This window comes from Zootermopsis nevadensis, unplaced genomic scaffold, assembly GCF_977971745.1.
Source record: "Zootermopsis nevadensis isolate Lab colony 2312 unplaced genomic scaffold, Znev_1.0 Znev_ptg000027l, whole genome shotgun sequence".
Lineage (NCBI taxonomy): Eukaryota > Metazoa > Arthropoda > Insecta > Blattodea > Termopsidae > Zootermopsis > Zootermopsis nevadensis.
In genome coordinates, this window is record NW_028259159.1 from 6,352,904 (window position 1) to 6,377,652 (window position 24,749).

The following is a 24,749-nucleotide window of genomic DNA, read 5'->3' on the forward strand; positions in this document are numbered from 1 at the left end:
AATTGTCCGTCAATCACAGTAAAGTAATATAAGATAATTAAATGGTTAAAATATTATCCTTTGTTCCGTATCGAGTACTCGATTTACATATGGAACATTCTGGACATGTTTCGGCTTTCATAGAGCCGTCATCAGGTGTATGTTATAAACTCTTAATTCAATTACTAATTTTTAATTTTCGTATCATTTCTTCAATTTTTCACATTGTATCAACATTTGTTGTTGTATTATATATCATTGATACAATCGTATTGTCGGAGTGATGTTAATGCTGCGTATATTGGTCAGAGAAGTAATATCGAAGTTGTAAGAGGAGAGATCAGATGTACATCGTATCGGAGCGAGGTTGGTTATTGGTTATAGAATCAATTTTAATATATTTTAATAATATTTTTAAATAAAATCACAATATGACGCACCTACAATATCTTAATATTTACTACACTAAAAACAGGAAAGTGAAGATTTCCCAAGCACATATATTTGTTACATTAATAGAACCTCCTTTCCATTATGTTTTATCAAAACACATTTCTAATAAATGACAGCTACAAAGTGTGAAATGTTAGAATTAAGAAAAATACAATTTATAATTTACTTTATTAACACATTATAAACAAGTAAACAAAATTGTCACATAAACATTAAATTAATATGATCATTAATCTTACTTTTCCTTTAAACTGAAAACAATACATAAATAATTTTTGTGGATTTTCTTCCACAGTAACCTCACATGACATTGAAAGTAATACTATAAAGCTAGAATGAAATCCATTATTAACAAAATCTATTCTTGAACAATTCATATGTCCTTACAGAACATGGTGTGGTAATCAATAATACATATTAAAGTGAGATGTACAGTTCATACAGTATGCTGCACTTCTCAAACACCTCAATATTTTTAAAGCTAAAAGACACTATTCTTTTTGGGTTGTTGCACCGTTTAGTATGGTAGACGTTGAGGTCAAAATGCCTCCGTCAGCAGCGCGATGAATGCCCTGATGATGGAGGCAGTAGGACCTCTGAAGCGTTGGTAAACATCTACTGTACTACACGGCGCAACAACCCAGAAGACAGAAATCTTCATACTCATCGCCCTGATGACGGAGGCAGTAGGACCTCTGAAACGTTGTTTAACATCTACCAGACTACACAGCACAAAAACCTTCATTTGCATTTGGAGTTGGCTAATTTGCAGAAACACAACCAATATTATACAAAAATAGAGCTTACTACAACGTGGTACATCATCATCAAACATTCAGAAACAGCCTTCAGAACCTGAGCTGAAGATATTTATGCTTTAGAAGTCTGCTTCATCTGGCTTGAGACCTACTAGAGTCTCACTTTTCTCCCACAGCTTCTTGGCTAGACCCTCATCCAGTGCTAATTTTGATGGAGCCGCCTCCTAGCAAACAAGAGGAATATTATTTTTAACTTACATGGAATGGGAATGGAGGGATAAAATCTGCAAAAAAAGTTACGATTATTTGTGCTGAAGTCTCTGTTCGGAATATTTCATAGTCCAATAAAACAATAATGAAACAGAGGAACAAGCAAATAATTTAATTACTTGTGATTACTGAAATATCGACGGCTGAAATGCTTGACAGAAAAAGAGGCAGAAAAAAAGGAATTCACAAACTGCAACATTCAGTACTGTATCTGCCTACATCTTATGATAAGCCTCTATCCATTATTCTCCATCCTCTTGTGACTGCTCCGTCTGTATCGCTGTCTAATGTTTCCCTACTGTAGTTTTTATATTTTCCAAACCTTGCCTCTGCATCCTTATTTTCAACAACTTATCTTGTGGTATTCGTATGTTCAGATCTAACTTCACACTCTGCTTTCAGCTCCTGTTCCTCCTCCACCATTTTCTAATTCTTGGTAAATATTTCATATATTATGCAAGTTTTAATGTACCTTGCAGTCTAGAAAGTATTTGCCAGAAACTCCTTCCACATCTTCAGAAACTGCTAGATAGATGGAGGTTTGGGCACCTTCACGGGGATCCTAGAATTAAAATATCTTAGTAGAAGAGACATGATTACATTATGTATCAGTCTGTTTTACCGATAAAAAAGGGAAAGAACAATATCAATGCAAAGAAAAGTCGTAATCAATATACTTACACCAGTTTCTGTAATGACAATGTTCTTAAGAACAATATTTAACGCTACAAATACAAAGAATGCAATTTTATTTTGTGTTGCTGGCACACGGACCTAGGTCCTAGTCTGTGACTTCAGTGACACGTTCACAAAACCCATGTCAGAATGGGAAGAGCTAGTCTTATATATAACATGAACTTACTTTACAAAACCAACGAAGAATAAACTTTAGGGCAGCACCGAGAAATGGTCCAAAATTTCTCCAGATGTCACTAGCTACAAGACCAGGATGAAGGCTATTCACTGTTACACCTACAACAACAACAACAACAACAACATTTCAAATGAGGACTTGAGGTCAAGTTTTATTTAATCAAGTATCTCAGACTCCACAGCAGTGGTCACCAACCTTTTTGTGTCTACAGGCACATTTGAGAGTTTATGAGATCGTGGCGGGCACCAACCAATTAACAAAGCCAAATTTTCTTTTCTCTGTTTAATGATACGAGAAACCATGCAATCAAAAATACGTAGTTTTGCAAGTACAATTATTATTACTCAAGTGGGAAGTTAGTGTGATGTTTGGCACTGCATTTCATCGGCCAGTTTTTCAAATTTGGGAGTGTAGGATGATGTTGCTGCTCGCAAACAATCGTCAAGATGGGCGTCAGTAAGTCGAAGTAGTAATGTGAGGAAGCTTCCAACGAAATGATGCTCATATCAGGTTTAATAAAAATCTCTCAACTGTGTCATAAATCAAAAATCCACCAAATATTACTGAAAAAAAAAATATTAAACAAAACACCTGTTCCTTTCAGCTTCCTGGCCAGTTCATTTGATATCAGAATGTTGGCCAATTTGCTGCTGGAATAAACTCGATCACCCAAGTATGACTTCTCAAAGTTCAAGTCGTCCAAATTCAAGCTTGCAACTTGGTGCAACTGTGATGCCACCATCACAATTCGACTTGGGGATGATCCCTTCAACAAGCCTGAAACATCAGAAATATTTAATTTGGTTTAACAATCTTAACTTTAAATAAACAAGAATACTTCATGCATTGTAATGTGGTAAAAGCCAATTTTCATCATTTAGCAAATAACTAACTAACTAACTAGATGGCTTACCGAACCCGAAGGTTCATCACCGAATTAACCAAAGCCCTCCACCGGACCCTGTCCTGGGCAATAAAAACCAGTCTCCTTCCACTCCTATCTCCCATAGATCCCGCCTGACATTATCCTCCCGTCTAGGTCTAGGTCTCCCCAGTGGCCTCTTCCCCCTCAGGCTTGCCAATCAATGCCCGGTGCACACCTCTTGTCCCATCCATGCGCGCTACATGTCCCACCCATCTCATTCTTCTCGGCTTAATCACCCTGACAATACTGGGGGAGGAGTACAGATTTTTAAGCTCATCATTATGCAGTTTTCTCCACGCCCCATCGTCTTCTCTCCTAGGCCCAAATATCCTCCTCAACACCCTATTCTCAAACACCTGCAATCTATGTTCCTCCCTGAGAGTGAGAATGTTTCGCACCCATACAAAACAACAGGCAAGATTATTGTTTTGTATTACTTTAATTTTCAGGTTCTTAGAAATCAGACGGGAAGACAAAATATTTTGAACTGAGAAGTAGCAAGCATTTCCGGAATTTAGTCTCCTCCTAACTTCCTCATGAGCATCATTTTGATTTGCCACTTATTGTTGTTCCCAAATATTTGAACCTTGTAATACTTTCAAAGGATATATTAGCCACCCTAAGATAATTCTGACCGCCTATCTGCTGACGACGGGATACTAACATGTACTTAGTTTTTTTCTGAATTTACTTCTAGCCCCACCTGTCTACTAGCAAATGTAATCTCAAAGTCGTATACCACTGTCATGTTAGTACTTTATAACATAAGAACATGCGCGCACACATATGCAATTTATAGGTACGTTTATAATCTCTCAATAAAGCAAACATCATCCATTAATTTATATTATTACTGAGTACAGCTTTTCTTTGAAACTGTAGGATGCAGGTTCTCTAGAGATGCTTCTATAGACAAAGGTAAAATATGGCCTGACATGAGTTGCTGTCAAGAAAGAGGTAGACAAAAATTCTGAAAATATAATTTTACAATACATGCCTAACCCTAGGAACTGTGTTGATGATCATACCCACTAACAGACAGGTGAGGAGGTAGGGTCCAAAGTGGTTCACTTGCATGCCAAGTAAGAGTCCATCCTCTGTGAGTTTCTGTCCAACTCTGGTAGCACCTGCATTGTTGATAAGTACGTCAAGATGTGGCTCGGTGTTAATAATATTGTTGGCAAATTTCCGTACTGATGCTAGAGAACTCAGGTCCAGATGCTGTACTTCAACATTTGTGTTCCCAGTCTGAGCAATAATTTCATCTGTCATAACAACAACAAAAAAACAGAAAAAGATAAGAACATTTAGAGATAATCTCAAAAAAAGGATTCTCTAACGATTTTCGACATCACAGCCATAATTATATTCTCTAAATGCTATTTCAGTGTACTCCATAACTGCTTGGTAACATACTGAGATCTATTGTTTACTTTTTTCATGTACAAGATCAGTCGCAGTAGTCAGGGTCAAATCTGAGGATGAAAAAAGTGCCAATTACTAAAAATAAACCTCAACTCGGCTTGCCAAAGAATACCTCATTTTCTTTATGGAACCTAAAAGTTCATAACTTTGTTCACAAAAGCCAGCCACCAAAAATTTCGAGAACCATCTTCATCCTCGTTCTCAGGATACTGAAGATGGCTCTCAAAACGTTGGCGTTCTCTCCAGTTAACCACCTGACACGGCTGTTAGCCCGAGAAGAATTCATTATAGTATGTGCTGAATTTATTGCTTTATGTTACAACATTTTATAAAAAGTCAACAAATTATAAAGTCATATTCTAACTTTAAAATCAAATATAAACTCATAAGGAATTTCTAAATCAGCTGAATAATTATGATGGAGCTGGTTAATTAATGGGCAAAGTACCAACCACAAGCATTCTTCCCTTTCTCCAAATCTCGGCAGGCAAGGATAACTTTAGCTCCTCTCTGTGCAAGATCACGTGCTGTCTCCTTTCCAATACCTAAAACACACAGAATATTCGCATCATTAACACATCCTGCAGCAAAGAACAAGAAATTAAATTAACAGATAAAACCGATTCTTATGAGAAAAAATGCCACCGTGTTTGTGGGCAAAAGACAACAGAAAAGCAGCATACACTCAATTAGCACTCATTTTGACTGATAAACTCATGAGAGAACTCCATCTCAGAACAGGAATATTAAGCACCAGTTTTCAAAGTAGGATTTCTGTTCTGTTCATGAACATGGAGATAATACTAATAACAATAATAATGTTAATATCAAAACCCAAAATAAGGACTTACATTCTGTCCATTCTAACCAACAGTTATTAGCATCATTTACAACAGTCAGAGAACAACATATTGTCAGATTTCTTTCAGAGTAACACATGATTCAATTAATAAAAGTTTTATTGTTATTCTTAACTTGTTGAGTGGTTTGTAATATTCTCACCTGTGTTGGCACCCGTAATGATAACAGTCTTCCCATCCAGACGTTTCTTGCTCTTGCAGATACCAGTCGTAAGCTTCAGATACAACTTGAACCCTGCAGAGCCGAATTTTGACAGCAAATAATCCAATACATGTTAATTTTTATCAGCAATTCTTTTTCTAGCATCTTTGTGGTTTATTACAAAACTGAAGAAATAGGTTCAACTTCCCACCTTCCCATACCCCATCTTCTGTACACTACCCAAGTGCAATGACCCACTTTACTGTTACCAGCTTGAATCAGAAAGTACAGACTGAGATGAACCCAGCTAACATATTTAGAAGACATATTTATTTATTGTGCGAAACAATGAAAAATATGTTAACCTACAGCCATGTGAGTAACCAAACTGATATGTAACAGTCTTGGCAGACTTGTGAAGACACAAGTGGAGCCAAATCCACTGTTTAGTTCAACATGCAGTATTTAACAATAATGTATCAGCTGCTGAGGATACTTAGAAATAAATCAGGTGGGGAGATAGTTAAGTGGTTATGACCTAGTTAAATATATTAGATTGCTGCCATTCATCTGATAGGCACGACTTCAGCCATGAAGTTTAGAAACAATGTACTGTGATGAGGAACCGGTTTCCTAATAAATATAACTTAGCCGATAAGGGGCAGTCCTCTAGCCGGAGAGGGTGGTTGGGCGCAGGGCTAACAACCCTTCACAGTAAAAATGTTTTGTGTTACGAAAACAATATCAAAACATCAGAATGGGCTGTGAGGTACAGCAATTATAAAAATCTTTAAATTTTCATTAAAAAAAGCCAAAACAGCTACTTTAATGCATTTTGGCGCTTAGTGACGGCAAGACAGTGAACATAGAAGTTATAGATGAATACTTACAGATGTCAATTATCAATTATTTTACGACGTTGAGGTCATCTGTGCGTTTTACAATCAACTATGACAGTCTTTGTGCCTAGTGTCATTATTCCCAGATACTTAAATTTTTAAACATTTTAAAATGATGTGTTACTTAAAATTATGTTCCGCCGTTGTTGCTTATGTTTATCTCGTGTTATACCCATGTAATTTAGTTATGTCTACATTTAATTCTAAGCCTACTTCCTTGGTAGCCTGTAGGAGAGTTTCTGAATTCTTGGTTATGGTACCCACCCCATCCCCCAGCAGATTGACATCATCAGCATAGGTAAGTACCTGATGCAACTTGTCAAGTTACAATGGTGAATTACTTTTCGTATGTCAACAAGTTGTAAGCCATCCCACGATAAAAAAATTGCATTAGTTATAAAAATTCCTACCTGTAAGTACCAACATTACCCATAGTACCCAACAATTAAATACACATGCCATCTTCGTATTAACACCAACGGACCACAGAATAACGTAACGTAAGTTTCCGAATCGTGACTGAAAATTCCGTAATGCACGGACAAAGCAACCTAATTTTCTTGGGTTACCACCAGCACTAAGTGGCTGTGCGCTCTTCGGTTGATAACGCTATCCCTTAAATAATAAGCTGCCATCGTATTTCTAAATAAACATAGGGATTCAGGAGGCGTGGAAGGCAAATACTCTGCTTTAAATGCAAAGTAAATTTCATGAATATTTTGCATCAGAAATCTTTTGATGGCCTGAATGTAACCGATTTCGAACGTTTAATGCCTTAATGTACTTCAGTTTCCGCCATTGGACATTGGAATGTGCACAATGGAACGCGCAGGAAAAATTGGTATCTCAAACCACAGGTATTCAAAACGGAAGAAACATCATACTACAATACTGAATGATGGGGACATTTTGACCACACATGCCAAATTATCATAAACGACATACCTCTCCCATATTTGATAAGCACTGTTACGCCGATGACCGATTTTATGCTACCACCCGTGGAAATCTAATGCAAACAAAATTTGACCTATTATGTAACCAATAGCCCAGTCGGCAACATGGTAAACTACTATTAATCATTCCAAGTAAAACTGTACCACTACACGCCACGGGGAGTAGTGGGGATAAAGCTCCTACTCATTCTTAACCTTGGCACTGGATAGAGGTGAGTGGTTAGCATCAAATTCTGGACACATTTTACTCCAGGAAAAGTACCACAGTATCCAATGGACAGAAGGCTGGGTGGGCCTCATAGCAGGTCAGGACACAGAGAGAAAAATCCTTTGCCCCTGTCGAGGATCAAACCCCGGTCTGCAGCCAGTCACTATACTGACTTAACTACCAAGGTTAACTACTCACAATGATTAAGGTTAGCTCTTTCTATCAGATAAAACTGAGTAGGCACCCCTAACTTTTCACATCTTGAGGGATAGAGTTTTCATCATCAGAACCCTTTAGATTTAAAAGAAAGACTGAAGGTGTTCCAGGACAGTGCTGGAGAAAACTGTAATTTAGAAGCATCATAATTTGTATTCCACACTAATATGTAAAGCAATTGTTCTACAATGTACACTTAACACTAATGTTCCTTGATTTCAGGTATCATTAAGAGTGTTACCACCAGTTTCAAGCATGTTCAAGTTCAACTTCTCTAATCCTGATGAAGAAACAAAAACAAATGGGAATGATGTTTCAGAAGTCACTACAAATGGTTGGAATTCTGTTACATTTCAGTGATTTTAAACTACATGTATTGCAGAGTAATAAGAGAGACTAAGAAAAAATGTATCACTACTGCAGGAATAGTGATATGTGTTAGTAAAGAAACTAATTATGAGTTGACAGCCAGGGTCACAATCCTAGCAGGGGGCTGGCATTTTTAATTTCATCATCAATTGCCCACTCAGCCTACAATCCAATGGAGACTTTCTCTGAGTGTCAAACAGTCAAAATATGACACTAACCTAGGCTTCCCAAATGTATGCATTTTTATAACAGCAAAGGTAGCATATAGGTGCCATAGACTATATCGTTAATATTTATTATTAATTGACGAAAGACTCTTGGGCTACAAGCCATGTCAGATGGCTGAATGGTGAATAAAGCATATCCTCTGCCGACATTATATACCATTCAGCCACCTGATATACTACTGGCTGGGAGAAACAAGCAGAAATGTTGTAAAATAATCTATGTTTATACAAAACAAAAAGAAGAGATGGAATAATATTAAAATTGATCCTAATAAAATAGGGAGTGACCTGGACAGAAAAGGCTCAGGATCATGAACAATGGTGTTTGTTGTTTCTGTTCACAGACAGTAAGGATTCCTGCACAGAAACACTGCAGTGGCTGCCCGCAAATGAAATACTTCCATCTTCCGAACAGAATTTGCAACTGTCTGTCTGTATATATCCATGTGGGAAGTACAAACTTAAGCATGTTCCATTTGAGGAAGCCATCAAGCATCTGTCTGGCATCAATGGAGAGGAGTTCATTGCAGAAGCTGAAGCCCTTCACTTAGATCTTCTTCCAGGGAAGTATGAAGGTTCGTTGGTTCAGAGAATATTTTAATACTTGTAAAAATCTGTATACATATACATATATTATGCCTTGTAGTCTGGTAGATACAGACTGACCTTTCAGAGGTGCTTACTCTATCAACCAAAAAATCTCAAGTGAAGGGAGGATATTATTATATGATTTCTTGAAGAAATGTAACACGAAGCTGCAGGCTGAGATATTCTTGACCAGCTGTTCATTTGCTCAGGGATGACACTTAATTCTGTTATATGATTGTGTGCTGGCAGGAGGTCTGAAGATCTGGGAGTGTACCAGAGACTTAGCAGACTTCCTGATGCGTGAGGGCATCGATTTCACTGGCAAGCAGATTCTGGACCTTGGCTGTGGAACTGGACTGCTGGGAATATTGGCCATGTATCTTGGGGCAAAGTCTGTTCATTTTCAGGATTACGTGAGTGAAGTCTGTATAGGTCTTGGTCTTCTTCTTCCTTCTCCTGAGACATTCACACTTCTTATGAGCTGTCTGACAATCAAGCGTCTCCATCTATCTCCAGCTTCTCCTCAGTTTTTGCCATTATTCTTTCCAATCCTGCTTCCTGAAATGATATACTTGGGTGGCATACAAAACGTGAAGGACCGCTTAGGCCGACAGACACGTCACTATTAACCAAAAACAGATTTCTTTACACCAACAGTTTGAAATAAAATATATACACTTGCAAAACTGTAACAGAGATAAATTTTATATAATTCAAGCATTATGCTACAGACACAGCCTTCTATATAACTGTTCCGTATACCTTACAGAATGGATCGGTCATCAGGGCCGTTACAATACCCAATGTGAAAATGAACACATCAGAGTTGCAGAAGGATGGAACAGTGTCTTCTAGCAGGTTCTTTGCAGGAGACTGGAAAGATTTTGCAGACTTGATGAGCGCAGAACTTTCTGAAAATAAGAACAGATATGACTTCATTCTGACTTCTGAAACAATCTACAACCCCAACAACCAGAGAAAACTTCTAGCTATCTTCAAAGAGTGCCTCAAGCCAGGGGGAGTCATGTATCCTTTGAAGCTATTGCTAAGTCTCCCTGCTCATAAACCCACATAACAAACTAAAATTTTAAATCCTATTATTTTGGGTAGAATATTTTAATTTCATCTCAAGGATCAGAAACAGGGTAAGAAGAGACACGAAGTCAGTGACATCACCTTAACGTGGATACAGATACCTGGCAGCGAAGGTGCATTACTTTGGAGTTGGGGGTGGCATCAGACAGTTTCAGAATTTGCTGGCCAACGATTCCTCATTCCAAACCAATGTTTGTTGGACATGTTCTCAAGGTTGTATAAATGCACTGTACGTCTGTCCACAGCTTGTAATGAAATTAATGGTTTGGGGATTATATTTTCTAAAACTCTTACCTAATTAAATCATTTTTATTTCAGGCATTCAGAGGGAGATCTTAAAAATAAGATTTTCTCATACATCACCTTGTGACTAAGAATACATACCAAGAACTGAGAGTGTAACGTAATATACGTAAGTCCGTGAACTGTGTCAATCAGTGTGAAACCATGAAGAACCATACTCACAACATTTGATTAACATGAGTTTCACACATTTATTTATTCATATATATTGCTCAGAGAAAAACATCTGTATTGGTACAACTCAAATATAGCAGCCAATAAATGATCTGAAATTGTACTTTTATTCTACGGCATTAGAATTCAAAGGATTACCCAAACAAGAACGAGACCAATTTAATTAAAATGAATAGTTGCTAGTTCGGGGGATTTAAAAAGCCACAGCCCATGGACCACATGGGGCCTGCTGACGAGTTCTGTGTGTGCCCCATTCCTTGCTCCTACCTTCAATGTATGTACTGTCCTGTCCTGTGTCCATCAGCCAGACATTCAATTATAGGAGAACACTGATAATACCGTCATCACTGCAGACGGGCCAGTGAGAATTGACAAGATGCTTTCACAGTCAAAATGAAGGGGCCCTCTTGATTAGGCATGAAGGTAGACGGAATAATATCATAAGTTCCAGCAGGCACGTCTTCCAAATCCATCACTACAAAGCCTGACCTAAAAGAAAATATTCCACTGTAACGTACACAAAATTCCTGTAAAAAAATATTCACATTATAGGGTAAAAAAAGAGAGATGAAAAAGGAAGTTAAAACTATTTGAGAACAAAAAGATTAATACAATTCTTTTAATATGGAAATACCTTATATTTGTATATTTTGTACCTGCATTAAATTTTTTTTGACATTTAGTCCTGCCTGTAGTAACAGTTTAGTGGCCAAGTGGCCCAGAACATGAAAAAGTTTGAAAACTCTATGAACAAATAATGGTGGTAAAAGTAGGGAAAATATGATATGCATACAGAATTTTGGTCCAGAAATCACACAGGAAGATCCCACTTACCCTATGTACAAATAGGACAACAGTAAAATGCATCTAAAAGAAACAGGTTATAATGTTCTCAGGTGTATCAACTTAACAGGCACAGGCTGAAGAGGTCAGCAACAGCTGTTTACCTAAATGGTCCTGAGTGTTTCTTCTTAAAAATTCCAGGTGCATTCTGGTCACTGGCCACGACACAAATTACTTCTAGGCCAATTTGGTATGACTTGGGGCCCCTGAGATCCAGCAAAATCTGGTTATTATTGTGTGATGACTCTAATTTAATCTGGTAGCGGGGGTTGTTGAGGTGTGTAGGATGGTTACCACAGCCTCCTGCGGTCACACCCTTCCACTGACCATCTGAAACCTAAGAAACAAACTGAAACAGTTGCCAAGTAGTACTTATAACAAAGAATTTCTGCTGTCGCATGTCCCACAAAAATCCAATGAGATAAAAATGTGGAAAAAGGGCTTACCTTCTGTGTGTGTTTGTAGGGGCTACCTATCTTGGCCAATGTGAAGGGGCAAGTTGCATATGCACGCAAGGTGTAGAAAATGGTGTTTGTCTTCTCATACTGTGAAATAACCAATGTGTAGTGATGTGCACTGTTTTCATTGAGAACAAGCTTGCACAAGTAGTGTGGGCTGTTGATACGGACACCATCAATAAAAGGCGCTGGGTCATCTGCAACAATACCATCTGAATTTAATGGCACGATTTTTCCATCTTCATTTTGAAAAAAAATTTACAGAGCAATCTGCTAGGGTATGGATAAAATAAAACTTCTGAATTAATATTTGGAAAATTTTACCTGCAAAGATAGGATAATGCGATAAATCTTTTTTTTGGCTCCATGCACTCCTTCCCTAACTGACACGGCACTGTTCACAAAGTCAGACCAAATTTATCCACATGTAATTCAGTATCTCTGGAGTGATTTCCTTGCAACCTACAGTAATTTGTATCATCAGGTCATAAATGTCCATCTGCCACTCAGCATACACGATGTTTTTCACTACTATTATGCACTTACAAGGATAATAAACACGGCGTCCATCGTTCTTGTATACCAGAACAGTAATATACTCGCGGTTCTCCTTAAAGTCCTCTATCTGCTTGATATGTCGTGTCAGGAGGATCCAAACGGCCCCACTTGCACCAGGCTGTACCTCCATTCGAAACTGTGGGTTTTCTCCGATGTTGTATGCATCTTTAATAGGGCCTGTTCCTGCACTCCACGACCTTAAAGGCACACAAAGACGCACTTTAATCACACTGTAGCCCAAAATGGCAATACTACAGCCCCTAATTGGGCGTTTATGGTTAATGTACAGAAGAATCACACGAAGAAAGCATAAATCCACAACTTACTGGTGAATGCAGTATGTGTACGAGAAGAGTCCTGGATTCCAGTTCAGATAGAATACATCATAGAACCTCAGGATGGAATCATAATCAATCCAGAATACACCATTGTCAAACATGGCAGCACTGTCAGGTTCGAAGTTTAAAGTCTGGCGTAACTCTGGAGTCCAGTGCTTTGTGTCCAACTCAGAATAATTACCTCTCCACCTGACATGTGACCAAGGGTTTTTTAACTGCAAAAGCCGCACACCCTGTCCACAAAAGGACATCATTTATCACACAAACTCTGACCCCAATAGAGGCATTACTGTCAATGCCGACCCCATACACCAAAATGCAGTGGGACCTTCGATTTACACTTTCTATGAAGTGACGATAATATCGTAAGTGCAGGAAATGCAAAAATCACAAGTTCTGTATTTATCTCCACCTCATCCTTAATTGGAATACTCAGAAAATAATGCAGGCAAGTAACAAAACAATGTATGAACATAAAATATTCATGAACAAATTGCATGTACGCATTATTTATGCCATCTCGTCAAGCCTCCTTGCGAAATTCTACAACCTCAGTTATAAAAATGTAAACCAGTAGGCAACTATCATCGATACACTTAAGCCTTGGGCTGTTAGCAGATTTAAATATAACCAAAGAGGTACCTTGATCTTGCGTACATCCAGGACAGCATATGCATGTGTAGGAACCAGCCCTGACCTGTCAGCTTCGGCCTCATTCATTTCACCCGTCGCAACGGTGACCAGCACGTCCCCCTTGTGAAGACGACTGAGCAGCTTGTCAAACAAAGCGTCTGCGTTGAAGTCAGATTCGCTGGCCCTTATTGCCATGCGTTCAGGTATCCAGCCTGTCAGAGCATGTAGGTCAATGTTCTGCAAAACCAGTTCACATTCACATTACATGCAACTGCTGTCAACAATCTACGTGGTTGTATCGGTCTGTCCACAAACTAATATGATTTCAGACACTACCATTGCAGATAGCATAAACAATTTTTCATTAAATTTGGTAGAAACAGCATGTCACTGCACAACAGCACAACTTGACACTTATTAATCCTCCCCTCTGGATGGTAATGACACCAGCACCATCAAATGTGAAATGCCAATAAACATATGGAAAGCGCCTTTTGTTAAACAAACAATTTTGTAGGTGGAAATTTTTTTGAGAAGTGAAAAAAAAAAAGGAGAATATACATGTAAAACATCCCAATTTAATGGTTCAATGTCTCAATTAACTGGGGTGACATCGAAGAACTACGGTCAATAACTCAGAACAGCAGATAATTTATTGGACACAACAGTTTTGGAGTTACAGACAGTACATTTTTCTTTTTGTACTTGTAACTGCGAAGCCCCCACATTTGTAACAGTCAACATTAACATCATAATTTCAGCCTTTTGACCTACCCAGTTCCAAACTGCTTTATTAATCTTTTCAGTTATCCTTGTCAATTTTTTCAAGTGCATAATTTAATATTTGTTTTAATTTTTGCATCAGCTATAAAGTTAATCTAATTATGTTATATATTCCACATTGTCAAGCTTTATTACAAATACTGCGTATGATATCAAACACGAGTAGTCTTAACTTACGCTATTGGATCCTGGGAAGTCGTAACCTCCCATAACTTTCATGTAGGCCTTCTCAAGTAGTGAAATCCACAGTTCACCTCGGTTAGTCGAGTAGGAGCAAAGGAGTTCCCCATGCTTTCCAACAGGCAAATGGTCATCTATTATAACCTTGCGGGGTATACCATTGATATGTAGCTTTACCATGTACTTTCCTGTAATGATATCACAAACCAACTGATTAATGCTGGCCCAGCTCATGTAAAGATCACTGTTATTAAACTTGAAAACACAAAACATCACAGTTGAGTAAACTGAGTGGTTAGCAATACTACTTAATATTCAGGATGACCTGGGTTTAAATCTAGTACAGGTAGCCCTAGATTTGCGCCGATTCAGAATAACGCCGATTTTGAAACCAGCAAGTCAAAAAGTGGAAAAAAATTTACTATTATTTATAACGTTTTACAATGTATCTCGTACTGATTCTTATACCAAATCGTAATCCTTACATCACTGATTTTGAATAAAAATTATAAATACAGTCATCTCTGCAATTACGTATGTTTCGTTAACGCGAATTTGCTCCAATGAGATCGATGAATCGATAAAAGCCGTTTGTGAAATTCAAACTTTTGCATATGCGAGTTTGCTCTTATGCAATTTCATTCCTGGCACTTTAAACTTTCAAAGGACTAATTTAATCTCTACAGAGGTACAGGGGTTATTTTTTACTATGCGATTTTCTATGGGTCGGCGTCTTACATGAACGCAACTATCGCATAACAGCAGAGATGACTGTACACATCAATCACATGAAAGAATCGCAGTCAATCGCGGGGACCAACGAATTGCCGATTGCAAGTGTATAAAATATATTTTTTAAATTCCCTTTATTTTATTTACGTTATTTCAGAGCTTTAAATGTAATTCCATTATATTACTCGTCAGTATTTGGGTGCTGGGAACTCAGTTCATTGACTTCCCATTGATTTACATTATAAAAGTTTCAATTTACGCCGGTTCGTCTAGGAACGCATCCCGGGCGTAAATCGAGGGCTACCTATTAAATGAGGCCATGGCCACTTCCTTCCACAGGTCAGAATACCAACATTACATTGATCAGTTGCTCCTTGCTTTCTGTGACTACAAATTGCAATAAACAAGGTATCTTTTCTTATTCTTCTTCTTCTATGGCACAGCCCGAAGTCAAGACTTGGCCTCCTCCCATGTGGGAGGTTTCTATGTCTAAAGTATCTTTTACTGTAATTTATTGTGTAACACATAAAGAAGAAAATTTAAGTGTACACCACATTTTAATAATAGTCCAAAGGATTCAGATATTAATTCTATATCCTATTAAATCATGAGCAATATTGGTAAAATAAGCTTCAAGTTTTTCTTGTTATACTTTAAACTGAAAGGCTACTAATTCTGAAATGATGTGTGAAATGTATTCTTCTTACCAAATGGGTTGTAGATGGGTTCCTTCTTACTGTTCCGAGGGTAGATGATAGATGTGACCAGTCGCCGCCCAAAACGACGTTCATACAGGGCACTCACAGCAAGAGAGGCAACAAACGAACAATCAGACACAACCTATAATGTGACATTTGTAGCTTTAACTATTCTGCAATAAAACTATTCAAAGACAAACTTACATGTCTTGGCAAACAATTTCTTAAGCTTAACCATCAGAGAAGTCTCTCACAAAACAGCAAGATAGCAGAATATTCTGTAATTCAGAGTTGGAAATAATAAAACATTCAGTTTTAAGTTTCTGTAAACAAAATAAATGAAGATGTAAGAATGAAACAAGCTCTGAGCTATACTTTTAAAAAAATTGTAGTTGTCCTCTCATGTGGCAAAAACACATGCAGAGTTACACTGTGCGAACCTCAAATTTCAATATTACTTTCATTTATCAACCAAAAATAAACTAAACAAGAAACTATCAACACTTTTCTTATTGCATGGTTCTAAAGATAAAATCCAAACATAAAGGGATGAAATCAGGTTTTGTACTTATGAAAACAAAGATTACACGTAAAATACATAAACCTAGAATGGATGGATAGAAATAGGGTTAGAAATTCAGAGAAACAAAAATGGCCAAAAAAAAATTCTGACCTAGTGCAAAGCAATGGCACAATCTACTTGTTACATTATGCCAAAATACTATACTCTGAGAGTTTTCCTCCTTACCGTTTGCTTAATGCTGAAACAGTCAACATGCTGACCAACCACCATTTTAGGTTCAGGGCAGATTTCATCAGGACGAGCCCAGCGGGCAAAGTCCCTCCGCTGTTTAGGTGACAGAGCAAGATGTCCGTCTCTGTCCGTGAAGGGAAGAGAATACTGGAAACGTTCGCCAAGGTCTACACTCATGAATGGTACATACTCTTTCTGGTTTATGTGGGATGTCTGGAGTAAGACTCGTTTCTCTTCCTCCGTGTAGGTCTCTTGCCCTCCAGCGACTTTCAGGTGTGCGCTGCTGCCCCTGTGCAACTGAGGTTTCACTGCTCCTGAACACATCAGTCATATTACTGAGCGCCAAACTGTATTAATCCAAACGCACAATTACTCTTCTAAAACCTTACAATAGATTAACTATCCTTCCGCTTCTCAATTGAACCAGATCTTTTCACAGCCATTATTTACCATACTTTTGGAAAACATAGAGAGATCAACTACCTATTATGCCTGTGCTGTAACTCATATTAAAAAATGTGCCCTGTTCACTGGTGACATAAACAGTCTGCACATGGAGGAAAAAAAATAAAAACCTTACCACCGTCTACGAGTCGCCCATCCCGTACATAAACAAGTCTATGACAAATGGTCCAGCGAACATAATCCAGTTCACATCTTCAGTACAGATTTCCCAAACATCCACTCTAAAATCAGCCTCATGTCTCCTTATGAGTCTTAGTCACATTTAAATACAATTCCCTTATCAACACGCTACATGCATTTCTTGTCTCCCCCATCCAAACTACATGTCCAACCCCTCATACTCTCCTTTATCTCACGGCTTCAAACAATATTTGACGGCGTTCTCTCATATCCAACAGTCTCCACCTGTAACTAGTTTCACCTACCTTGAGACTGGGTATTTTGCTCAGCACTTCTTTCGAAACACTTCCCTCAACACAGAATATTTTGTAGAGACAGAAACCAAGAAAAACAAGACTCTTCAATTCAAAATTTATACTTTGTGGTACCTTGAATTTAAAACAAATGTGTCTTTACTATAGTAACTGTTCCATGTAATATACAGTAGTTTAGTGAGCTAGTTAGTAATTTACGTTACGGTAACGGAACTAAATGATCACCCCACCACCACATCCACTAAGCAGGTTCACCCAGTATACTTGTATAAGACCTGTATTCAATCAATACCTTGACTCTCAGCCGGAACATTTCCTGCTTTGCCTCGTACCTTCCAGGCAAATTCTCAGACAGGTCTGCTTTCTCCTTTCACTATGTTTAAACATCTTCCTGTTTCACCTAATGCTATATAAACTCTGCATCTGACACAGTATCATCAAAGAACCTACGAACCAAACACTTCTCAACCATCAACACATCCAGAACAGTCCTAAGGGATTATATTCCTGTCTAATGCATCATGTACACAACCTGAAGAAAAGTAACTTTACCCCTGTTAGCTGCTGCTGTGGCCCGCACAGTTACATTGGAAGTTGTGTGTTCTGGTACTGGGCACAGTTTTGGCCGAACAGACGCGTGACTTGAGGGTTTCTCCTCACACTGTGGCATTATGCCCTTGAGTTCCTCAGCCCGCTCCAGTGCCCGACGAGCAAGAAAATTAAGCTTATTCTGCAGCTCAGGGTCACTGGCTGAAGACATCTGCGGGAAAAGAAAAAGCTGTGTGGTGTCCTACAACAGACCTACTTTCACACCAAGTTACACAAAAATTAGTCCAATGTTTAAGAAGTAGAGTGTCAAAAATGGCATGCCTTACAATGAAAATCTGTTTTTTTTTCTTCCAAAAACCAGACCATATAAGATATTTCATGTCATGAATAAAATGTCTAACCAACTTTTGAGAAAAATTATAAAATTTCATTTGAGCTCATGTACTGATTGGAATAATACAAGCTAAAACTAGACAACTTTGAGTCTCAATACACTAACACTGAATTTCATCAAAATCTGTTGAATCATTTCGGACATGAAACACATGGACACAAGTATTGCCTCTGCATGCATTCACTTCATGTTTTTTATGCAAAGAAACCACAAAAAAATCAATTTACTGACAATTACATTATTTTTGTCTGCAACTGTATCAGGGGATAGATATGTGCAGCACAGTAATGGGGCTCGGAGGACAATTTTCAATTTTTCTGGACACTTACTGCACTGATCCCTAACTCAACAGCCTGTGTGTACAGCTGCACAGCTTCATCCTTATTGCCAGCCTCATCTGCATCCAGCGCCTGATTGAAGAGGAAGTGGCACTGCTGTAGCTGTTTTTGACTCTCTGACTGCACCATCGGCTGTTCTGCAGCCTGCTGGTTTAACCCTGAACCACCAAGTTTACTTACACATAATAAGAATTGAAAGATCAAACTTGGTACATGACATTTATGTTTTGTTAATGCATTTTTGTTAGAATTCACTGTAAGAGATTTCAATAAAAATCCAATAAACCTGCCTGCTTCAAAAAATACTATGTGAAATATTATGGTTTCATTAAAGTTCCGTTCTGTCATAGCGCAACAGCCCGAAGTCGAGCCTTGGCCTCCTCCCATGTGGGAGGTTTCTTTGTCTTTGAAGTGTGCATTTATGAATAGTGAGTGACAAGCTCATTGCCTCGGCACAATTTCTACTCAATCCTGATTTGTCTGCTAGAGCCATCTAGTAGTGAATCAGGAGAGACTTGGGTGAGAAATGGCAGCTAAATTGTGCTTACGAAATATTTCGTTCATGCTCGTAAGGTTTCTTTTACATGCCATAAATCTACAACATGGGACTGCCGGCTTTACTTCCCCCCAGAAGGAAGTTGTGCTATGGATTTTTATCACCCTTAAAAATCCATTGACCTTGACCAGGTTTGAACCTTGGGTCCAGTGGCAAGCATACTAACGACTAGTCCACCGAGGGCAAATGTGTAAAACATAAATCAAACACCACAAAGATTATTTCTGTGGCAAAGCTTCAAATTCTGAATGAATTACAAACTCACTGAGCTGATCAAGTGCTTGAGCACGCATTTTATACTCGGCCGCCTTATTTGTCCATGATTCCTTGTTTCCATCATCGGCTGTGCTTGAGACTGCCAGCTCAAGGAATCTTGCTGCTTCACGATAGTAGAATGCAGCAACTTCATACTGTCCATCACGATCAAATTGTATGGCACGTGTTGAAGATACCAAGGCATCCTCCACAATCCCTTGTACATTCCAACTCATCTCGCATCAGTACCCTACATGAAAAAGTAAACAGATTATGTTTCCTGACATCACTGCTATCCCATCTTCTTAATCTTCAAAATGGATTGTTTTTTCCCCCTCAGTCTTCTCCATCATAAATCTGTATGCATTCCTGATCATAAGCATCCAGAGCTGTATGTCCTGTTGATCATAGCCTTTATCCTAACAATACTGCCTCTGACATTCTCTGGCATGAAGCAGTTATACATGTCAACAAACTTTGTGCATTAGAGAAAAACTAGTTTAGAAGCATATACCAACTAAGCCGAAATAAAACAGGTATGAACTTATCAACTGTCTTCTGATCACGTAATTTAACTGACTCAATAAAACGTGAAGTGCAACAGCGTACTAATCATGAGAATTCCAAAACCCACAACACACAACTACCATGTTTCTCCCTCTTCAAAAATAACACCAACCATGCACACACATGAAATTAAGGGAATAATTAGAAACTGAATGAAAAGTGAACATCCAAATGACACTTAATACCATGTGCTATCCACCTTGTACGACTCTGCAGCTGTTAAAAAACACATTCGCACACCCACACGTTGCACATTCCATTCCAAAAAGTTACATTCAGCTTGTCACAGATTCTAAGAAACAAAAAAATTAAAAGTTCAATCTCAGCTGTACTTCCTGATAAATCCATGAACGGAATGAAAGAGAATAGGCAATAATGAAGCTTTCAGTTCTACACACATTAGGCAACCTAGCGCTGCAATCACTATTACCATTATGACAATTATTTTTGGTTTATTTCGTAGTTATAATACTGGTTGCAACATGAATGACGTATCTTTATTTACAGCTTCTTATGTGTGCGGTGTTTATGTAAGATTTAAGGTTTTCGCGCCAAAGAGTCCGAAATTGACTGTCTTCTAGTTTGTATCGCCGTGTAGTCTGGTAAAAGTTTACAAAGGTTGCAGAGATCCCTCACGGGTTCAGAGTACCTCCGAAACGTCGGTACAGTTCTACAAATTTACACGGCGCAACAACCCAAAATACTGCCATTTTTGTTGCACAACGTTGTTAGACAATCCCTGTCTGTCTGAGAACGCATGGTACGCTCAAGTTAACCTTCACTGTAGATAGTAATACCTTTAAAAATATATGATTCTAGGGCGTTTGGAAATGTGAATTTCTACGTATTCTTATTATTTAGAAGGCTGTGTATTGGAAGGATTGAAATCGGAGTCATTTGTTAAACACGACAGACCACTACTTCTGTGAATGAATGTATATCTAAATGATTAAACCTAAATATAACATATGTGCTAATCTAATATAAATAAGTATTTTGTAATCTCCATATATTGCATTTTATGACAATTCCGAGATCAAGACTGAATTAATGCTCCTCATTTTTTATAATGTTCTTGTATGTGTATTTTAGTATTTAAATCGACCAATTACATACCACAATTTATAACCATGAATTGTGCTTAACTTTTCTAAATGTACTTGATAGCACGTCGCCATTTTTTTTCGAAAGACCTTTTTAGAGGGCTGTGATTTTGACAAAGCTTGGCGCCATATTGGGTACTTAAGGTAACAGTGGCGCGTGCTGGTGAAGATGTCTGATAATCAGGTAAAAATGTTCATAACTGTATGTTTTGTACTCTGTAAATTTGTTCAAAGTAGTAATTTCGAAAACAAAAGCTACTCTATATGGTTTTGAAAACAGGTGCATAATTAGAACATAATTTTCAGGAACAGAAACCTGACGCCGGTCCAGGGGACGCAAATTCAGAATACATCAAGTTGAAAGTCGTTGGAAATGTAAGTAAATTGGTTATATATTGTTTTATTCTATTTGTATATATGGACCACTTATTGGAGTTTGTTATTTGGCAATATTATTAGCTTTTGTAAGACTAAAGAGGTATTGGTTTATTGTGTTACGAATTCATTTTTCAGGATTCTAACGAAATACATTTCAGAGTTAAGATGACTACCCAGATGGGGAAATTGAAAAAGTCATACAGTGAACGCGTGGTGAGTTATGGTACCTTCCTATAATTGAAACTTTTTATTCATATTTATTGATGTAAATCTGAGTTGTATGTTATTTGCGGCTGATCTTTGTTCTTTTATAATCGGGAAGTTTAATATTGGTGACCATCAGCATAGTTATTAATGTTAATACAATTTTCCTCCTTGCTGGTATATCCAGAGTGATGGGGTTGTGTCCAGTTACAGCCTGAGTGTGAAGCTGTGATGCGAAGTTTATGTATATGTGTAGTGTTACCCCCAGCCCTTTATATGTCAATTATGTATGGTGTGTGTAGGCATGGGGAGGATTCTACATTTAGCACTGTTTGTTTTTGTAATAATATTGCACAGTAGTATGTGTTCAACACAAGAATGGCCAAAATATCTGTATATACACATTATCAACATTTCAATAAACTAAACAATTACATTTGTTAGTATTGACATTAGTGAATCTAGTGTAGGTGTTGTGTGTAGGCCACACTAGGTTCCCCTTGTAAACACGGCACATGGAATTGATAACAAGGTTAATATTCCATATATGTGTATACTCTACTCATGTTTTTGGGAAACTATAATACCAAGAAGTGTTACATGCTGTCAGACTATGACAAAATCAGTCTATTGTTCACAGGGTGTTCCTGTCACGTCACTTAGGTTTTTATTTGATGGGCGACGAATAAATGATGATGAAACGCCAAAACAGCTGGAGATGGAGAATGATGATGTAATTGAGGTGTACCAAGAGCAAACAGGAGGCTTTTGAATGATCTTACATGACATGAAAGTGAAAACATATTTGGGCCTGAAACATGGTGTGGCCAATTTTATATTTCACAGGTTTAAAACATCAGAGAGAGAGTGCTAGATACTGTGGACTTGCCTCCCTCCCCCCCAATTTAAACTAATGCCAGTTAAGTGTTATTCACATTCCTTGTCATTTAATTGTGTTTTTTCTTCTTTTTTCAACATTGCAACATTGAAGTATTGTTTGGATTGTCAAGTATATTCTGCACATTTTCTTAGTTTGTGTAGAAAATATACTTTAAGTTACAATACTTTGTTACTTGCAGATACGAATTATATTTTGTAGAAAGGTTAACAGAATTGTAAACTTCAGGCTTGCTGAAGACATGCTTTTTTAATTTTACAAAATGTGGTATTTGTGGAAAGTATGTGATTTTTTATATTTCATTTCTTAATCAGTGTTTTAATTATCTGTTGTGTGGGGGGGGGAAGAGGAAAACATAACTGTAATTTACCAAATAGACAATTACATTTAATTAGTGATAAAAGTCTTGAGAGTTTCAAAGAAAGAGTTTTCATTTTCAAAACCAATGCACATTAGATTTGAGTGTTACTTATACACATTCAGATGTAGGCGGCTTATGTTCAACACTGATAAATCATTTGGGTCTCTAAACAGGTTTGGATTCTCTAACATTTTCTGAATTAGTATTTTTTGTGTTTAATAAAGCATGTTTAACTTTCTCAATGTACCTTTCTTAAGTAAGTAGATCTGAGAACAGGAATTGTTTGTAATGTGAAATTTTGTATTAAAGCACTTTTGATGATGAGGGTTTAAATAATTATTTTCAACTTGGAAACTCATTGGGAGCAGAAAATGTTAAGTCTATTTAATGGCTGGAAGGAATGCTGTTGACATAAGTGCATTAATTTTATGTGGTATAAATGTTTGGCAGAATACAGAATAATTTGTTCGAGACACTGCATACACCATTTGCTACATTCAGAAGTCTTTCCTCAATAGTGGGAGGATTAGTACTAACATGCACTTTTAGGAAAGAAAACTTCATAAAGTGGATAGGATTGAACTGGCGTGGAGGGATGTTATGACAGAATAATGTTATAGATACTGGTTTTTCACGTTGCAATATCAGATGTGACAACTTTAAAATTAACATATATGTCCACAAAGATGCAAGACATTTTGAACACACTATTAAGTAGGATGAATGCTCTTCAGAATTCAGATTATAAAAGTCGGCCCATACATGAAATTGAGCATTCATTCTTGAAATATGGTCCAAACTGTTCTCATGATTCCTTGGATCAGTGTTCAGTGCTGTCTGCCTCAAAACAGCATTGGATGACAGTCATGTTTGCTATGTGTGTTGCTAGTCAGCTTGTGAGTGAATCACCTGCCACTAAGCAACATGTATCGACATGCTTGCGTGTACTCTTGACTACTAGCTTGTGACTGCGCACTGCAGAGTTTGGCATTCACACAAAGAGCCAACAACCACTACATTTTTATACCCAGGCTGGGCCAATGGTCATTAAATCACAGTGCTAGTTTAATGATTTTATTTCAGCTACTTCAGTTTTTAAGGGCTTATACCTATCTTTAGCAAAATCTGTAAACACTGGTACTAAAGATGTGGCACATTGTGAAAGCACTGAATTAAAAAACTGAAGGAATGATCACTTTTTGGCAATAAATACATTTTCCTTGTGAACATACCATACGTATGCAAACCAAAAAGTCATCCATCAAAAACCAAAGAAAGTGATCACTTTGTCACTTTTAGTTGAAAACAATTTTGGTAAGAAAGCATGGCAAGTAGTTTATCTTGGCCTACTTTGAAATGCAACTCTGCAGACAAAAGACACTTTCCAAGGCTTTAAGTTCTCATTGCGATGGCTGTTTTACTGTGTAGTTGGCCATCTTCAAAAGACAGTTAATACAAGTATCCTCTTTCACATTATGTAGTACAGTGCATTTACTGATATACTGCAATGCAACTGTCACAGGGGACATCATATTCAGCATTTCTTATA

General features: G+C 37.6%; 4 protein-coding genes across 17 annotated transcripts; 2 read left to right on the forward strand and 2 right to left on the reverse strand.

Annotated features, from left to right (window-relative positions):
- Window positions 1-581: 581 nt before the first annotated feature.
- Window positions 582-7,130, reverse strand: LOC110839882 (retinol dehydrogenase 14). The gene is made up of 8 exons (XM_087356601.1): window positions 6,996-7,130; window positions 5,687-5,779; window positions 5,137-5,229; window positions 4,288-4,524; window positions 2,926-3,111; window positions 2,323-2,432; window positions 1,933-2,022; window positions 582-1,414 (listed from the first exon to the last, which is right to left on the reverse strand). Exons 1-8 carry the CDS (start codon window positions 7,045-7,047, stop codon window positions 1,310-1,312), a joined length of 966 nt encoding a protein of 321 aa, XP_087212727.1. The 5' UTR covers window positions 7,048-7,130; the 3' UTR covers window positions 582-1,309.
- On the forward strand, window positions 6,595-10,824 carry LOC110839861 (histidine protein methyltransferase 1 homolog). Of its 10 annotated transcripts, none has more exons than XM_022084411.2 (7): window positions 6,595-6,883; window positions 8,188-8,299; window positions 8,906-9,136; window positions 9,399-9,571; window positions 9,919-10,175; window positions 10,342-10,473; window positions 10,563-10,824. In XM_022084411.2, the coding sequence occupies exons 2-7, from the start codon at window positions 8,221-8,223 to the stop codon at window positions 10,612-10,614; spliced, it is 924 nt and encodes a 307-aa protein (XP_021940103.2). In that variant the 5' UTR covers window positions 6,595-6,883; window positions 8,188-8,220; the 3' UTR covers window positions 10,615-10,824. The 10 variants fall into 10 exon arrangements, with proteins under 10 accessions (XP_021940103.2, XP_021940104.2, XP_021940106.2 ...); XM_022084412.2 differs by lacking the exon at window positions 6,595-6,883 and adding an exon at window positions 7,043-7,085; XM_022084409.2 differs by lacking the exon at window positions 6,595-6,883 and adding an exon at window positions 7,309-7,442.
- On the reverse strand, window positions 9,142-21,075 carry LOC110839859 (calpain-7). 4 transcript variants are annotated; one of them, XM_022084402.2, is made up of 15 exons: window positions 20,456-20,616; window positions 19,700-19,939; window positions 18,870-19,036; window positions 18,150-18,357; window positions 16,693-17,012; window positions 15,954-16,086; window positions 14,512-14,702; window positions 13,561-13,788; window positions 12,907-13,151; window positions 12,569-12,777; window positions 12,011-12,219; window positions 11,669-11,901; window positions 10,989-11,210; window positions 9,912-10,060; window positions 9,142-9,707 (listed from the first exon to the last, which is right to left on the reverse strand). In XM_022084402.2, the coding sequence occupies exons 2-13, from the start codon at window positions 19,923-19,925 to the stop codon at window positions 11,066-11,068; spliced, it is 2,514 nt and encodes an 837-aa protein (XP_021940094.2). In that variant the 5' UTR covers window positions 19,926-19,939; window positions 20,456-20,616; the 3' UTR covers window positions 9,142-9,707; window positions 9,912-10,060; window positions 10,989-11,065. The 4 variants fall into 4 exon arrangements, with proteins under 4 accessions (XP_021940094.2, XP_087212712.1, XP_021940093.2 ...); XM_087356586.1 differs by lacking the exons at window positions 9,142-9,707; window positions 20,456-20,616 and adding an exon at window positions 21,054-21,075 and having other exon boundaries at window positions 9,833-10,060; XM_022084401.2 differs by lacking the exon at window positions 9,142-9,707 and having other exon boundaries at window positions 9,833-10,060.
- Window positions 21,076-21,395: 320 nt separating this feature from the next.
- LOC110839879 (small ubiquitin-related modifier) lies at window positions 21,396-23,521 on the forward strand. 2 transcript variants are annotated; one of them, XM_087356615.1, is made up of 4 exons: window positions 21,396-21,543; window positions 21,666-21,734; window positions 21,873-21,950; window positions 22,582-23,521. In XM_087356615.1, exons 1-4 carry the CDS (start codon window positions 21,529-21,531, stop codon window positions 22,711-22,713), a joined length of 294 nt encoding a protein of 97 aa, XP_087212741.1. In that variant the 5' UTR covers window positions 21,396-21,528; the 3' UTR covers window positions 22,714-23,521. The 2 variants fall into 2 exon arrangements, with proteins under 2 accessions (XP_087212741.1, XP_087212742.1); XM_087356616.1 differs by having other exon boundaries at window positions 21,455-21,543; window positions 21,672-21,734.
- The last annotated feature ends 1,228 nt before the right edge of the window (window positions 23,522-24,749 follow it).

Coding starts and splice junctions, on each gene's coding strand:
- LOC110839882 (XM_087356601.1), bottom strand. CDS start 7,047: ATGGCATGTGTATTTAATTGTTGGGTACTATGGGTAATGTTGGTACTT. Junction 5,780..6,995: donor GGTAATGTTGGTACTTACAG/GTAGGAATTTTT, acceptor TCGGCTCTGCAG/GGTTCAAGTTGTATCTGAAG. Junction 5,230..5,686: donor CATTACGGGTGCCAACACAG/GTGAGAATATTA, acceptor TGTGTGTTTTAG/GTATTGGAAAGGAGACAGCA.
- LOC110839861 (XM_022084405.2), top strand. Junction 8,300..8,905: donor TTCAGAAGTCACTACAAATG/GTTGGAATTCTG, acceptor TTCTGTTCACAG/ACAGTAAGGATTCCTGCACA. Junction 10,176..10,341: donor CTCAAGCCAGGGGGAGTCAT/GTATCCTTTGAA, acceptor ACGTGGATACAG/ATACCTGGCAGCGAAGGTGC.
- LOC110839859 (XM_022084402.2), bottom strand. CDS start 19,925: ATGAGTTGGAATGTACAAGGGATTGTGGAGGATGCCTTGGTATCTTCA. Junction 17,013..18,149: donor CACAGCAGCAGCTAACAGGG/GTAAAGTTACTT, acceptor TGATGTGTTCAG/GAGCAGTGAAACCTCAGTTG. Junction 11,211..11,668: donor AAACACTCAGGACCATTTAG/GTAAACAGCTGT, acceptor ATTTTCTTTTAG/GTCAGGCTTTGTAGTGATGG.
- LOC110839879 (XM_087356615.1), top strand. Junction 21,735..21,872: donor AGTTGAAAGTCGTTGGAAAT/GTAAGTAAATTG, acceptor TTCATTTTTCAG/GATTCTAACGAAATACATTT. Junction 21,951..22,581: donor AGTCATACAGTGAACGCGTG/GTGAGTTATGGT, acceptor TATTGTTCACAG/GGTGTTCCTGTCACGTCACT.